Source organism: Branchiostoma belcheri, unplaced genomic scaffold (assembly GCF_001625305.1).
Source record: "Branchiostoma belcheri isolate BF01 breed outbred unplaced genomic scaffold, Haploidv18h27 scaffold37, whole genome shotgun sequence".
NCBI lineage: Eukaryota > Metazoa > Chordata > Leptocardii > Amphioxiformes > Branchiostomatidae > Branchiostoma > Branchiostoma belcheri.
Window position 1 is genome coordinate 2,356,324 of NW_017803987.1, and position 15,932 is coordinate 2,372,255.

The following is a 15,932-nucleotide window of genomic DNA, read 5'->3' on the forward strand; positions in this document are numbered from 1 at the left end:
AACTTCCCGTCATCGATGCAATCTATGGAAAGTTCCATTATCTTTGAAAGGGGTGGTTTTGATTCGTGTTTTTTTTCACCGCAAAACTATATGACTTACTCGATGAATAGACAAACAAGAAGACAAATACTTCTCAAAGACGAATACAGTAGATAGTATGACATTTCCAACGAAATACAGGAAGTGTAGAAGAATGTTGTCCGTTTGTACCTCCCCCAATTTCGGTCCATGGAATAGCCGGATTTTTGCACCTTCGGTGAGTAAACATCACATGGTTGTGTAATGTGTGACGGGCTGGCAAATAGACGCACCTGTGACCTCCTGTGACCCTCATTCCGGTGTGGGGGCGCCACTGGTAAAGTTCGTGAACTCGTTTTTTCAGCCACCTTTTGAACTTTTCTGAGTTCAATGAACTTTTCTGAGTTCTTGCATTGAGACACGTTAAGATACTATTGTTCTTGTCGCAAAAGCTACTGCAGTTGGTGGGGGTAGCGACACACAAAAAAGGGGCATATATAAAAAGCTAACGATCTTCCCCCATCAACCTCTGCTTGGAGAGTAGCAAAAGCGCCACCTTCATTCTGGTGTAGGGAGCGTCACCGAAAGTTCACTGGTGTTCTCAGCCACCTTTTGAACTTTCTAAGCCACGTTTAAGATTGTTATTGCCGCAAAAGCGCCACCCTCATTCCGGTGTGGGAGCGCCACTGATAAAGTTCACTCGTTTGTCCTGTCATTGACCGACATTATCTGAGATGAATATTCTGGTGTGCTTTAATTCAAAGAGTGTCATTATAAATGACTATACCCAAAACGTCAAATTAGATATTTCATGTAATATTTAAGATACACGATTCTCACTTTAGCTTTCTGTTTTAGCAGATATTGTTTACCTTGATAATAATGGTTGATTGTTTTTCTTAGATGAGATGATTACAAACTCTTGTAAGGGGCAGCGCCAAGTCCTCGCCTTCTGCGGTAGTACATGTAGCCGGCTATCCCGATGATGATAACGACGAGAGGCACCAGGATTCCGGCGGCGATGGCCCCTCCGTTCCCGCCATGCTGAGGCTGGCTAGTCGGTGCGGGCTTGGAAGTTGCAGGTGGAATAGTGGGAACATCCTCAGAACACACTGACTCTTCCCCAAACTTTCCACCCTCAACCCCAAACGGCTGAATCTTGGTGAATCGGAACAGAATTTGTGCCGACTTGTTGATTTTGACCTCAACCTTCGATTCGCATCGGTACGACTTGCCAACTTCTGTCTCGAACAAGTTCAGAAAGCCTTTTTCCACGTTTAAGATTGTTATTGCCGCAAAAGCGCCACCCTCATTCCGGTGTGGGAGCGCCACTGATAAAGTTCACTCGTTTGTCCTGTCATTGACCGACAAATGCAACTATGCACTTCTTTCAATGAAGGAAGGAAGGAACGATTGAATGAATGGACGAATAAATTAATGAAATGCGGCCAGAACAGCACCGAAAGTGAATGAATGAATGAATGAACGAACGAGTGAATGAATGAATGAGTAGGCTAATCACTGCTAAACTATTTCAACAGAGACGAAAGTTAAAATATCATTATCTGTAGTGTTAATGAAATGTATGGTTGACTTTTATATTCTATTATTGTTCTAATTCATATGCCAAACGTACACTATATATGTTCTGAACTTCTTTGAAAATGTGGTAGTTTGATTTTAATGTGCGTTGCCTGAAACTTGACTTACATCTGGATTTATACAATGTATCCATGCTACCGTACGGCATAGATAATATAGCAGACTTTTAGGGCTTAGAAATATAAATGTGTACGGTTTACCAAAGAAACGGGCATGGTGATTGAAGGTCATGTGAGTGTGTATTGTCGACAGGACGAGGTAGAAGGAAAGGTCGGAGGTAGTGTGTGCTTGAAAACGTGTCCCTCCGGGGCGACTTTTTCTGGAAGTCGCGGCGTTTGGAACCGCCACACGACGAGCACTACAACCTCTATATTGCCTTCCTTGTAGAATAATCATAACTGTCGTGTAGGTTAATTTAATCTTTAAAATGTCTAATGTGCATTAGTAATATTTCAGTTTATGTACATCAGGTATGTGAGTTTTATTTGGTATAAATGGCACGTTTTAGAGGTTATTTGTTCCGTGAATTAACTGAAATGAGAGAAATATTGAGTAAGAGACTGTTTAGAATAGTGTGAAGGAGGTATGAGAGTTTTATTTTCAACAAAAGGCACGTTTTTCAAAGTTTGTTTGGATGCGTGAGAACTAAAATGGCAAAAATATTGACGAAAAAAGCTTCATATTCAGTCGCTCGTAAAAGTCGTTCTAGGAATGTTTGTCTCAAAATTGATAGATTCAAGACTAAAATGGTTCTGTCCTGATAGATTCGTGATATTTAGGTAGTCGAGAGGAGCTTCAATGTCAAGAACAAGAGCAGGAAAGACCTGAAGTAAAACCCCCATAAGAGCCCATCGCGTTTCCCAAGTCGCGAAATGGCCAAATCGTTAGCGAGATACGGGCCTTTTCGGAACGGGTGCTCCAAAACGGGGGTGTGATAGGGGATGCAGTTCCGCTTTTTCAATTTTAGAAAAATCAAACTTTTGGCATTTTCCAGCCCTCTTACTTTTAGAGTATACTCCTTATGGTCTCTTATATATTCCTACTTGTTTTCTTCCTACAAATTTGCTTCATTCTGTAGTTATACGTCAAAACGTGATTTTGCGATCAGCTGATCGCTTGCAGAAGTGGTCACATCGTTTGCAGGAGTGAAGTTTTCGGAGTCAATCTCATTACCATATGAATGGAAACCAAGCAGACGTCAGGCGTACACTATAGCGATCCTCAAGCGAAGGTACGTTTTTGCTCCCATCATCTGCTTGGTTTCCATTCATATGGTAATGAGATCGGCACGGAAAAATTCACTTCTGCAAAGACTTAAACCACTTCTGCAAGCGATCAGCTGATCGCAAAATCACGTTTTGACGTATAACTACAGAATAAAGCAAATTTGGAGGAAGAAATTAAGTATGGATAGAATAGAGACCAAAACGAGTATACTATGAAAACAAGGAAGCAAAAAAGTGTCAAAATTTTTATTTTTCTAAAATTGAAAAAGCGGAAATTCATCCCCTATCACACCCCCGTTTTGGAGCCCTCGCTCAGAAAAGGTCCGTATCTCGCTAACGAAGCCTCGCTCATTCCCAGATTTGGCCATTTCGCGAGTGGGGAAACGCGATGGGCTCTTATGGGGTTTTTACTTCAAGTCTTTTCTGCTCTTGTTCTTGACATTGTGGCTCCTCCCGACTACCTAAATATCACGAATATATGAAGAAAGAACCATTTTAGTCTTGCATTTGTTCATTTTGAGGCAAACATTCCTAGAACGACTTTTACGAGAAGCTGAATACAGAGCTTTTTCGTCAATATTTTTGCCACTTTAGTTCTCACGCATCCAAATAAACTCTGAAAAAAACGTGCCTTTTGTTGAAAATAAAACTCCCAAACCTCCCTTAGACCATTCTAAACAGTTTCTTACCCAGTTGAAATGTTTTTAATTGAGTATAAGACATTTATAGATCCGGTTGAGTGTGCAATGTTAAGCCCCTATGCTCTACTGACTAGGTTGGTATGCTCCGTACTCAAACCTGTCTTTCCTATACAAGTAAACACACAAAAATATAACACACAAAATTGGTGAGAAACTTTATTTTCTGCCACATTAAATTTCCGAAATGCAAAACAAATCAAGCAACTGGATAAATTCAGTAAAGACATTTCAAATAGCATCAACATCCGCTATTTTCTAACAGTGACTATATTGGCCAGTACATTGTTACTAGCTACTACTAGTACTAGTATTGAACGAGATAGTTATTCTTATCGATCTTATATCATATCATATTCCTCCGTACAAATTGCCTTAGGAAGCTGAATTGAATTACGAATAACATTCAGGAGTAACCTTGAAGATAGCAGATCTCTACATGTCACTACATGTTACTAGAACTGGTGAATGTCCACCCTAAACTATTATATTATGGCGATGGAAAACGTTAAACTAACTCCCATGCTCCTGTCCTTTTGAGAACTCGAAAAGTCGTTCCTAAAAGTTCCAAACTGATCGAAAACTCTGTTCCTTACTCTAATAATATCAAAAACACGGGGTTCTCTCCATGTCCTGAGTGTTAACCACCTTGTATGGAACGGCCATGCACTAGAGGCCGGCGTCGCGGTATCTCGCCCCTCCCCCTCAGGCTGAACTTGAATTTCTGCACCGGTTCCCTCAAGTAGGAGGCCGCGGAAGATGGCTGCTCACGGTCCGCAGAGGCTCAGAGGCGGTCCGGCACTGCAAACACATGCACAGAATAATATTTGTTCACTCTATCAACTTCAGAAGAAGCCAAGAAAGCGCGAACAATCACAAAGTTCTAAAAGTTGCATAGCGCTTAACATCAAATTATGTAAACAAACACGCCACCATTGCAAAGTTTTACCTGCGTTTTCTTCGTTGTAATATTGCGGTAAAGTAGCTGATAATACATCTACGCTTCTTGTGGGGCGTAGTTTACAGATCTATCACTCACCTGGCCTTGAAAACCCACGTCAAGAAACGATATGACCACTGCAAAGTTCACAAACGGAGCTTCGTTCATTCAAGGACATTTTAATGTCCATGGTTTTTTTCAGTCAAAAAGTTTGTAACCTTTGACCCCTAATTCCCAATTTTGTCGCCTGATAACCACTTTATGTCGCAGTATATCAGCTTATATGACTCGTCTGCACGTGTCAGTGGGGACCTCTAGCGATTCATTTCATTATTGCCCCTGCTGGATGCGCGTGCCCCTGTAATTTAGCCGCATGGCGGCGCTTCTAGACCGTGCACTTCACCGCTGCTGGATGCGAGTCTTTCTGCAATGATGAATTCAGCCGCTCGGCGGCGCTTTTTTGAGACCGTGTGTGAGGCAGTTTCTTGTCCAAGAAACTGGCAATTTCAGTATTTTTACGTATTATTCATCAGTTGAAGCATTAACTAATTTTATATCATATAAATAAGGTTATAACAAACACAGTTCACATCCATTTATCGTCTCTCTACCCAAATAACATATTGTGCGCCTTGAAACGCGAAAATAGGGGAAAAATCTATCTAAAATGCAGTTTATTTATTTAATCTGGTTGAAACCAATACATATCACTATCATAATATATGTCTGCAGCTGATTTTCATGCAATGGCACCTTTTCGGACTACATATAGCTATAGAATACTGTATCATTTCATAAACTAACATAATTCACCTACATTCAATGTCCCCTCTACCCAAATTACACAGTGCAACTTGATAATGAGAAAGAGCCAGGAAATATTTAAAAATGTAGTTCCTTTATTAATATCTTCAAACCAATACATTTGTACAAGTACATCTACTTTCTTGTATCTCATATTATCCAGCCCCAAATTCTCCTTCATCAAAACATACACATCAGCGAAAACAATGGTACTTGGGCTTGCTAAAATTAGTCCCCAAATTCTTGTGATTACATCTTGAAATACACCGCAAACATTTGTATCTGGAATCATGTCCGTTGATATGTAGTCACACTTTCTGTGACTTAAATTGGTCCCACTGGTAAAAATCAAATAAAACATTTCTTGCCTTTTTCCTCCCACTCCAAAGTTACAACACTTCTGTAAGCTGCCATTCAATTCAATTACATTTAAGTTCTAAATGTAAGGTCAGGAAAATGTTGTTACAAATTCTTTATATAGGATTGAAGCTCTGGTGCGACCATTGATTTTAAAGCTAGTTAAAGGCATCCAAATTAATTTCAGGGAAGCAAAACAAAAAATATTCTGGATGAGGAAATCTGTCTGATATTCACATTGACATTTTTGCCTCACAGATATCAGTATGCTATAGGATAGGATGGATTTCAACTTACTACATTAAAATAATGACTAGAAAATTGACTTTGAAAATCCAGTTTTGCTGCCGTGAAATTACACTGGATGCCTTCAATGACTGAATTCTATTTATGTCAAACAATCATGTTTTTGTTGTCCTTTCCTCATTGCAATAAGGTACATTGCAACAGTGCTTCACACATGCAAATATTCTAAAGAATGTCAGAAAAAATTTACATATTATGCCTCCATATATAGGCATAAGTAACAGAAGTTCCATAAAAGTCAGATAAATTTATGAACAAAAATAGAAAGATGGTCCCCTTGAATATCCTAGTCCACAATACGAACCTCATGATTTTTCTTTTATACTTCTATGTTCGTAATAAGGCACTATTTTGTTCATCCTTAAATATGTGGACAAAAATACATACATACTAACATAGTCATATGTAATAAGCTCATATATGCACAGAGTGTCTGGCTTTTAATACACTATACATGTCCACTGTTACCTTCATAGTTATTACTCTTTTAATATCTAAGAAATATGCAGAAATGTTTAAATTTCTGCCATTTGCATACAACTGTGTGTTGTAATTCAACAGACACAAAAACCAAAAAACTTATAAAATCACTAAAATACATGGTGTTTTCACAAAACTAAATGATTTAGAATGATAGGACTAGCCTGGGTGGCATACGCACATCGGCAGAATGTACTGCACCTGCGCAAAACCCTGATTTTTCACGTTTTTGTTGGATATTTGGTCAACACTGCACCAGAATTTTGCCTGTTGCAGATGATATCTTTTCTAACATTTGAAAACTACTGACAGGATGTTAACCTCATATGCGACCGTTTCGCACAGGTGAAGTACATTCTGCCGATGTGCTTAGTTTACCAGGCACCGAGACTATTATAGGGCAAGAAAAGTCTCTAGTTGTCATCGCTGAAAAGATCATATGCGTCGAATAAATCGGAGATCCCTTCGCCGGGCGAGAGGCTGAAGAGATAGTCGTCTTCCATGAGCGGCGGGGAGAGCGCAACAAAGTCTTGGATCTCCTGGTCCTGGTCTTCGGTCTGCGGGAGGAGGCTTCGCGCCATCTCCTGCGACGGGTCGATTTCCTCGTTCTCCACCAGAGCAGACTCCAACCTGGGGTCACCTGTGGGTGGAAGGAACAGCTGTCAATCAATCAATCAGACATCACAGTCAACCAATCAGAACAACTTGCTGACACCTGGTATGCTAATTACCATAATTAGATTAATTTTTGGGACAACACTTCACTATTTTATCATTATGCAAAGATATACAAACCTCCCTAGTACAGAATTTCTCAAACCACTAAAAACTACTGGTTCTACAGACTACCACCTCTTGTAACAAGTTTTATTTTTCCAAACATACTTAAGTAGCAGAGTGTAATGTGTCTTTGAACTTCTCTTGACAAACTAAATGTGTTTTTCTTCAATCAATGGAAATAATTTATTTTCAACACTTCTCAGCATGAAACAGAAAATACAGAAAATGTTCAGTAAGGTAGTCAAGGGGTCAAAAACTTTAACAGGCATCTTTAGGACGTGCAAGCTTCATAAATAATGTCTCCTTTCTTAACCATATAAAGTATATTTAGCCTTTTTCTGTTAGTATGTACTTTTCTGTCATCACATCTACTCCATTTGTTTCTCACTTCTGAACTAATACATGTATTTCCAACTGGTCTTATACATCAATTTCTTACATTCAAGAAATACTTTGACAACTTCTTTCAGTAACGTCTCTTTTACAATGTCTCTCTCTCTTCTACGATCTTTTAGTTCTGCCAATAAGAAAAAATCTTCAATGGAATCCATTTCGTGGTCTGCATGGGGGTTTTAAGTGCCATGGATAAAGGCACGGATGAACTCGAAATCATAATTCTTTTGATTTACAACTTGTTTCATCAACGTTTCTCTCTTCTATAATCTTTCAATTTCACCAACAAGAAAAGCCTTCAATGGAACCCATTTTCGACAATGTTGGGGTCTGCATGGGGGTTTTCAGTGCCATGGATAAAGGCACGGATAAACTCAAAATCAGGAAATTCTCCCACATCAAACGTTTCAAGTGCAACAGGTGGTGCTTCGGCCTCACCGGTGTGAACCGGTTTACTTCCAGAAGTTTCAACAACGCTCCCGCCATTTTCTACCTCAAATGAAGGAGCGGAGGTGATATTTCCGTCAAAGAAGGTAGCCAGAGAACTTGCACCCCCCTCCCACGGTTGAGCAAACTCCTGACAATCGTACATCAAGAACGGCGCCGTCGGGACGACAACCTCACTTCCCTGCCCTTCAAACTTGACCTCGGGATTCGAACTATGAACCTTTGGTGGTACATTCACAGTCCTTACATCATGTTTCTCAGGGACACAGCCGCTACACTTTTTACTTCCACCGTTACAATACAGATACTGCCCGCCTACACCCATCCAGCTAAACTTACAGCACTCGCTACCACCCTCCGCCTTAACGCTACCCTTACTACAAGACATGACGTTGGTTTTGAGTTCGCTACCTTTTACGCTACACGGGGAACCGCTGACTGAACTCGAGCCCTCGGAACCGGTGGTCTCGGAGGAAGAACTCCCAGCATCCTCGCTGTTCTGTTCCTCGGGGCACAGGTAGACTTCGATGGGGCCTTTACTGCTCTTCAGCCAGATCTGAATGCTCTGCAGGACAAATTATTTGCTAGTTATTTCTAATGAGCTATTAAAAAAGAAATTTATACGTCCCAGAGTGCAAATTATCTGCTAGTTATTATCAGCCAGATCTGAATGCTCTGCAGGACAAATTATTTGCCGGTTATTTCTAATGAGCTATTAAAAAGAAATCTATACATCCCAGAGTGCAAATTATCTGCTAGTTATCATCAGCCAGACCTGAATGCTCTGCAGGACAAATTATTTGCTAGTTACTTCTAATGTGCAATTAAAAAATCTGTCTCAGAGCGCAAATTATCTGCTACTAGTTTATTTTTTAATGAACTCAATAACCTGATCTAAATTGTAGACAAATCATTTGCTCATTATTTCTAATGAGAAAAGATATAGATTCAAGGCAATTATTTTCTAGTTTACTTCTAAAGAGCCAATCAACAATCTAAACTGTACTGACTCATAAAACCAGCACAATGCACTAAAAGAATTAAAAATGGTGCTACTACTAGGAACATTTCTTTGAACGTTTTATTTCGTTTGCTGACTGACTAAATCCAAAGAAAAGAGTTAAAACTTTTGATCCTACACAAAGAAGTTCTCTCAACTAGAGCTTAAAAGTATTAAAACCAGTCACTCTGATCTTCCTCAGCAGAATGATCCAGTGAGACTTGTTAAGTGTGATGTTAACACTGGGTCAAAGAAGCCATGTGACAAGTCGCACTGGGTCAGTCTACTGAGGAAGACCAGAGTGACTGGTGGAAAGCTCTAGGTGAGAACACTTCTTTGTGTTGAATCAAAAGTTTTAACTCTAAACATGTAACTACCAACACAAATGAATTTTGATAACACGGGCGCAGAATAAACAACAATCACCTCTCTAGGATCAGGAACCTCCAGTCTGGTTTCTGGCGGAGCCTTGATCGCGATGACTGTCTGCTCCTCAAAGGTCCTGATGCTGCGAATGTCCTGGTACGTAACATACGCATGCGTGCAGCGGAGTTAAGGGCAACACACTTCAAACAAAGTACAGTCGAAACAATGTCGTGAAGGTTAGACATCCAGGTAATAAGATATGCCAAAATAACATAGGGGAAGTCTCCAAAATCATATCCAGTTGCTTGAGTAATTGTTTTTGGCGTATACAATCAAAACTGCCCAAGAAAACAACTCTTCTAGGTGGTCACTATAGGCAGGATTATGTCAATGGGAAAAAGTATCTAAGGGACCACCAAAAAAAGTAGTCACGAATACTATTTTTTTTCTCAGTGACACATATATCAAGAGCAATTGATTGAAAACATGAGCAATAGCAAAGCTGCATTGCACTACTATTGGTTACTTGGAAATCATCATACTTCACAAAAAGACGGCTTCACCATTTAGCTTTTTGTCAATTTTCATGGGTTTTGACATCAAGGCTAAGCTACTAATATACCCTCTAACTCATGCATACAAGAGATCGTCACAGAGTTTCAGATCTTTACTTACTGGGTAATCATTGTAGGAGGGTACAGTAGTTTTAAAACAGCCAAAAATCAACCAATTCATATTCACAATCTATAGCTAACTGCAACGTTATTGTATACCACGTTGAAAAGGATATTTTTTATTTTCTGCGTCCTCTGTCAGATGCTTGAGTTGGGTACTGGAGTGTCGTATAAGCTCATCCAACAGGTTCTCCTTGGCTTCTAGATCGGCAAGGTCTGGAAAGGGGTAGAAAAAAACATTCAACAACTTTATCTAATGACAGACCAACCAAAATTCTACAGAACTTGTTTCTTAGTTTTGTTAGATACTGAGATACTAGTTTTATTAGATGCTTTGATACTAGAAACATGGTATGCATTCCTTGTTTTTTGTCAGATACTAAACAGACCAACCAAAATTCTACAGAATTTGTTTAATTTGTTAGATACTGTGATACTAGTTTTACTGGATATTAGATACTAGAAACATGTGGACAATAATTTGTACTTGGAAGTTATAAGAATAAAAAAAAAATAGCTGGAAATGATCAAATTATTAGAAACATTAGAAGCTAAGTTATTACTACACGTGACTATTTTAAGTCATGATTTGATGCTAGGGTCTCTCACCTGAGTGTAAATCCATGACAGCAGGTGTGGCCACTCTTGCCGGGCCATTGGGCGTGATGGGAGAACCTCTGTGTGATACCAACACAGCCATATTGTCACAAAATCACAACAACTTTTACGTGCAAAAAGATGACCACAAACTCCACACTGGTACTATATACAGTTACCCTAGTCTGCTGAGGGTTAATAGTTTGTTTTTTCTTTGATTTGTTTTTTCTGTGAAACAATTCTCCACATAAATGGTTCTATACTTAACCAACAAATGAGTGAACTTACCTCCATTCTATATGATTCTTTGACTTCTTCTTGATCAAGTTGATGCCTTCCAGCACATTTGTGATGTCATAGATTCTTCTTTTCTGTACATTTAATACCTGAACAAGAAGATTGTAAGTTGTCATGTTGTTAATAACAAGATTGTAAGTTGCTATGTTGTCATTAACATTGTTCTTGGCTTAAAACTAATGTTTGGGATTAGGTGCACTGGTGTATGTCACCTTAACATTCAGGTAGACGCACAATACAAATGGGGGACAAAAACATGAAATAAAGTATCTTTACCCTGCAAAAATATCTAGGTGCACCAGTGCACCCTCAGCCAAGGATTGTGTCCAAAAATTGGCTGACCGAGAAAAAGTGGTTGTCATGGACAAAAGCGGTTGTCATTTTATAGTTGTGGTTACTTTGGCAAGTTTGACTGAGCCTATTGGAAGATAACACGCCCCTCCAACTGTGAAGAGATACCAACCTCAGCTGCCTGGTTTAAGTCCACGATTCCGTCAGGAGAACTCCCAAGGAGGCCAACAAACTTCTTAGTCAGGAGGCCGAGCGATGTGTCGTATCTCGTCTTCTCCAGGGGCGACTTGGCTGAAAGGTCAGAGGTCAACAACTGTTGGTCAGCAGCTTTTAGAGAGGTCATAGGTCAACAGAATGGGACAAAACAACTCTTATATTCTACTGCCTCAAAATGGCTAAACAGGACTTATTTCATCAAATATTACTATTTCTTAAGACCCAAATCTACAATTTTGATTTACATTTCCTTTCCAATGATATTTTCAAAATCTCTTTTTTTCATGTCTTATTAAAAAAACTTATCAAGACAAAATAAACTGGCCAAACAAATACAAGACAAACAGAAAACAAAGCAAACCTTTTGGACTTCCTCTCTTCTTTGTACTTTTAGTTGGTGACTTGAAAGTGTCGTCCAAAATGCCTCCATCTAATTCCAGCTTTCTCTTGGCCTAGAAAGAAAGACAGAAAATACAGAACACAATGACTCAGTTTGCAAGAAGTGTATTGTGGATAATAAATGTTGAACTGGACGAAACAAATTCACTGTTTTCACAACACAAAAGTATTTGACAAAAATCATGCATCCTTGTTGATTACAGTCAAGCTTATCAATTTGTATCTGATACAAATGCTATTGTGAATACATTTTATCTTCTTGGGGGAGGGGCATTTTAATTTGAACATCCTGTTCTTGTTGCCGTGCTCAAATTTCACACTTCAGGTCAAAAACAAAACAATACCAGGATCAAGGGATGAAATTTGATCATGTCTTTCACACCCCGTCTCTTCACCATTCAAATATGGACTTCTCATGCATACATTAACGACATTCCTGATAATTAGCTGCTAATTGCTAGTCAATCAACTTTCATTGTCTTGCACAATTGCAAAGTCACATCCTTTTTGGTCAAAATACAAAACAAAAATACTAAAATACTAAACAAGTTGTCATGCTAAAATCTGTTTGACAATGGTGTCCTTCTCTGATTGGTTGAACTGCGAATTTTGATTGACAGCCAGGATTGATCTACAAGAGAATTCTTGTTCATTTTGATAACAAGGTTTGCCAGTGCTTTGTATATGGTTTCAATGTTGCTGTGTCACTAGGAAAACTGCATGCAATGCGCAGCACAGAATTTTTCCAGTGATGTTGACCAAAAATGAATAAAATGTGAAGATTTCTATGATAACTTCACAACAATCCCTTAAAACATGTCTGTTAGCACATCAACAATGCTTTTGCAAGAGTCAAAAAGTGTCTTCTTGTTGTTGATGACTTATTATAAAAACCATCATCGTGGCTGATCATGTAATTATTTTACAGTCAAGTTATATTTTCAAAAGTATATCATGATACCCTCCCCTTTCAATCACAACCCAAAATTATGTAACAGAATATTCAGGGCAGGTGATTCGATCCTGTTGCATCCTTGGTAACCATGGTAACAGATGGATTGCTATCTACTAAAGCGTGACTAATCTCTTCTGCATACAGAAAGTCATCCTCTCAAAAAAACAGATGTGTACCAAAACAGCAGGTATTCCTGTACCAAAAATCTTGCACAAATACACCTATCAATTGAAACCATACAATCATATTGACAATTTGCAGTTTTAGCGTACATAAAAATCAATTTTTAATCTAGTACACCCCTTTTTTTCTGAGCACAGCAAAAAGCCCCACCCAGCTTCAGAGTGCAAAGTGCACAAAGGTATGTCTATTGTTCTGCAATTCTGTAAGATAAAACTAGATCTAGGTCTCAGTTAACCAACTTCTGCACGTACCTTTAAATGAAATCCTCGTATATCAAACTACAAACACCCATTTCAACCTATAAACAACCAAATACAGCAATGCCAGCAAAAACTTGCAGGAAATAAATTTGTGGGCGTATTCAAGAACTAGAGTAACTCCCGCCATATTTGCAAATGCGCCAGTCATAATTAAAATCGACAGTACATGAGGCATTTTTATAAGTATGCAAGCCTTGGCAATCAAACTAAAGAATTGTACGTGAAGATTTTGGAGTGTAAACTCACCGGAGGTCTTCCTAGAGCAGGTCTTGGTCCCTTATCGCCGAAGCCATTGCTCGGGGTCGTGAAGCTTTGCTGGGCGGTAGCTTGTTGCGGGGTCGCCCGAACCTTCACGTCCGATGACCCGCTGACGAAGTATTCAGCGGTCTGGAGCGGGCTGGTGATCCCAGACGATAGAATAAAGTACTGAGAACCTGAGAGTTTTTTCTGTGCGGCCGCTACAGCGCGACGGGAACCAGGGGAGGGTCCTCTCGGCATCTTGGTGATATCGTCCTTTGTCCGAAATCCTAAACTCTGACCTGTCAAATCGGGGTATTTTAGTCGTCTATTTTTCCGCTTTCTCGGTAAAATTTGCCCGAAATTTTGACGCAGTATGGTAGTGGTATTCTTTAGCTTGCTTTAGGGTTGGAGTTAGGCTGGAAATTTAGAGAATTAGCGGAGGATGGGACAAGATTTCTGGAGGTAGTCTCAGCTATGGCGTCCCTTCTCACTCTGCTTCTACTCCAGTTTGAAATCCATTTGGCGCGAAATCATATTTCCCGCGAAACTCCGTCACGTGGGTTTGTTGTCCCTTTCACGATTAGGCCCCGTACCATGCATACACAACATAAAACTTTACCAAAATTTTATCACAACAGACTTAGATTAGGACAAAAAGGACAGAATTGCATAATATAATACTCATAAAAGGGAAATAGTTCATAAAATTGGATTTTACTTCACGATTTCTCACGATTTTCTGCAAAATTGTTGTTACATTTTTGCTCATGCCCAACACGGGGCCCTGGACTTGGTTTCCTCCGATTCTTGAGTGGGTCAAAATCCATTTCAAAGGACGACGTTTTCCTTGCGTTTAAAACTTCTCATCAAGTTATCGTGGTATTAGATATAATTTTATCCGTCTGACTACGCGCTGAATGTGGGAAAATAGGCCGAGAGAAAAATAGTAGCGTTCGCGCGCTTTAGGTCATGGGGGCGTGGCTTATCAAGTGGTGCATAGCTAATCAGGGTGGCCGTGCCGGGAAATTTGGATTCTGACCAAATTTGGCGGGAACTTTCCGCGGTCTATCAACAATTATGATGAGAAATCGCCATGGAGACTTCGATCGAAAAAGAATCAATGACTGTCGCGAAAAGGTTTGTCAGGAAAATCGGTTAAATGCCTATATTTGGGGTCATTTTGGACTGACAACAAAATCTAAAGACATTTTGGCCGAACCCGGAAGTAATGTGGAGCGTCCTTGCGTCATATTCAAGCAGATGTAGGGGTCGGCCCAAACGAGTTTTTTTCCAAGCCTTTCCGCTGGTCGAGGGTTTAAAGAGAAAAATGCACCCCCCCCCCCAAAAAAAATCTTTCCCACTGACACAAGCATATCCAATGGAAATACATGTATTGAAATATTTTGTTGAAAAAAGTCTTCGTTTGATTCGATTGCCTCACATTTCGGACATTTAACTTTAAGGTTGGCGCACACGAGAAGCACTAAGAGGCACGACCAGAAATTACCAGAATGTAAACAAAACAGCTGTATTTTCAGTTAAACACTCGTAAGGCGTCATATTTCGGCACCTCCACTTCCTGAATGGCACTTTTATTTGCAATAAATAGTAGGGTTGATTCAACTCACTTTGTAAAGAAATGACCAGAAAATTGGCTTTTTGTGTCGTTCTATTGTTACTTTTGATTGTAAAATGCAGCTTTAACCCCTTTTACGATCACGTGACCGAAAAGCGTGAAGGTCAAAGTTAGTTCTTAATTTATTCAAAAAAGCACGCCAGTCCATTGGTACATATCACCAGATGCTTTCCTTATACCCTGCCAAGTTTCTCCTAAAGGCGACCCTAACTGCGATCATGTCTGAAGCTCTCCACAAGCTAATTCCGGACGATAAGGTAAGAAAATGACGTTATCCGTATCCATAGCAACAGTGCCGTAACCGCAAGTCATTCAAAACCTGCAGAGGAAACTATTTGTATTTGTGACGCAAACATTTAGCGAACAGACACATACCGTAGGGTGTCGGCCCTTCAAGTTCAACTAACTTACAAGACCGTGGTACAATGTTTTAAAGGCACCCAATGCAATTTCTATCTGGGTGTCAAAACTGCATGGATTTTCAAAGTCAATTTTCTGGTCATTCTTTTAATATAGCAAGTTGAATCAACCATATCCCATGGCAAACTTAATTATAATTGTGATCAAAAAATGCGATGTCGCTGACGGAAAAAGGTTGCTTGTTTTTGTATCGTACGCTAGGTCTACTAGGTATTTATTGGTACCCAAAAATAAAGGGATTCATCGCGTAGCTTGTTTAGGGGCTATTTCAAAAGCTTCAAGTATGAAATAATGACGAAAACGTTATAAGAAATGGCAGTGAAATTCCAATATCAGACCAATTTCCT

At 39.5% G+C, this 15,932-nt stretch overlaps 1 protein-coding gene across 2 annotated transcripts; it reads right to left on the bottom strand.

Moving 5' to 3' along the window:
* Positions 1 to 6,771: 6,771 nt before the first annotated feature.
* On the bottom strand, positions 6,772 to 14,065 carry LOC109476318 (transcription factor E2F6-like). Of its 2 annotated transcripts, XM_019777236.1 has the most exons (9): positions 13,536 to 14,063; positions 11,854 to 11,944; positions 11,449 to 11,567; positions 10,977 to 11,074; positions 10,701 to 10,768; positions 10,208 to 10,307; positions 9,478 to 9,592; positions 8,463 to 8,616; positions 6,772 to 7,071 (listed from the first exon to the last, which is right to left on the bottom strand). In XM_019777236.1, exons 1-9 carry the CDS (start codon positions 13,785 to 13,787, stop codon positions 6,845 to 6,847), a joined length of 1,224 nt encoding a protein of 407 aa, XP_019632795.1. In that variant the 5' UTR covers positions 13,788 to 14,063; the 3' UTR covers positions 6,772 to 6,844. The 2 variants fall into 2 exon arrangements, with proteins under 2 accessions (XP_019632795.1, XP_019632794.1); XM_019777235.1 differs by lacking the exon at positions 6,772 to 7,071 and having other exon boundaries at positions 7,797 to 8,616; positions 13,536 to 14,065.
* Between the last annotated feature and the right edge of the window lie 1,867 nt (positions 14,066 to 15,932).

Excerpts from the sequence above, each read along its gene's own strand:
- LOC109476318 (XM_019777235.1), bottom strand. The coding sequence starts at position 13,787 with ATGCCGAGAGGACCCTCCCCTGGTTCCCGTCGCGCTGTAGCGGCCGCA. Across the intron at positions 10,769-10,976 it reads AAGAATCATATAGAATGGAG|AGGTTCTCCCATCACGCCCA; the intron begins GTAAGTTCACTC and ends GGTATCACACAG. Across the intron at positions 8,617-9,477 it reads AGGTTCCTGATCCTAGAGAG|AGCATTCAGATCTGGCTGAA; the intron begins GTGATTGTTGTT and ends TTTGTCCTGCAG.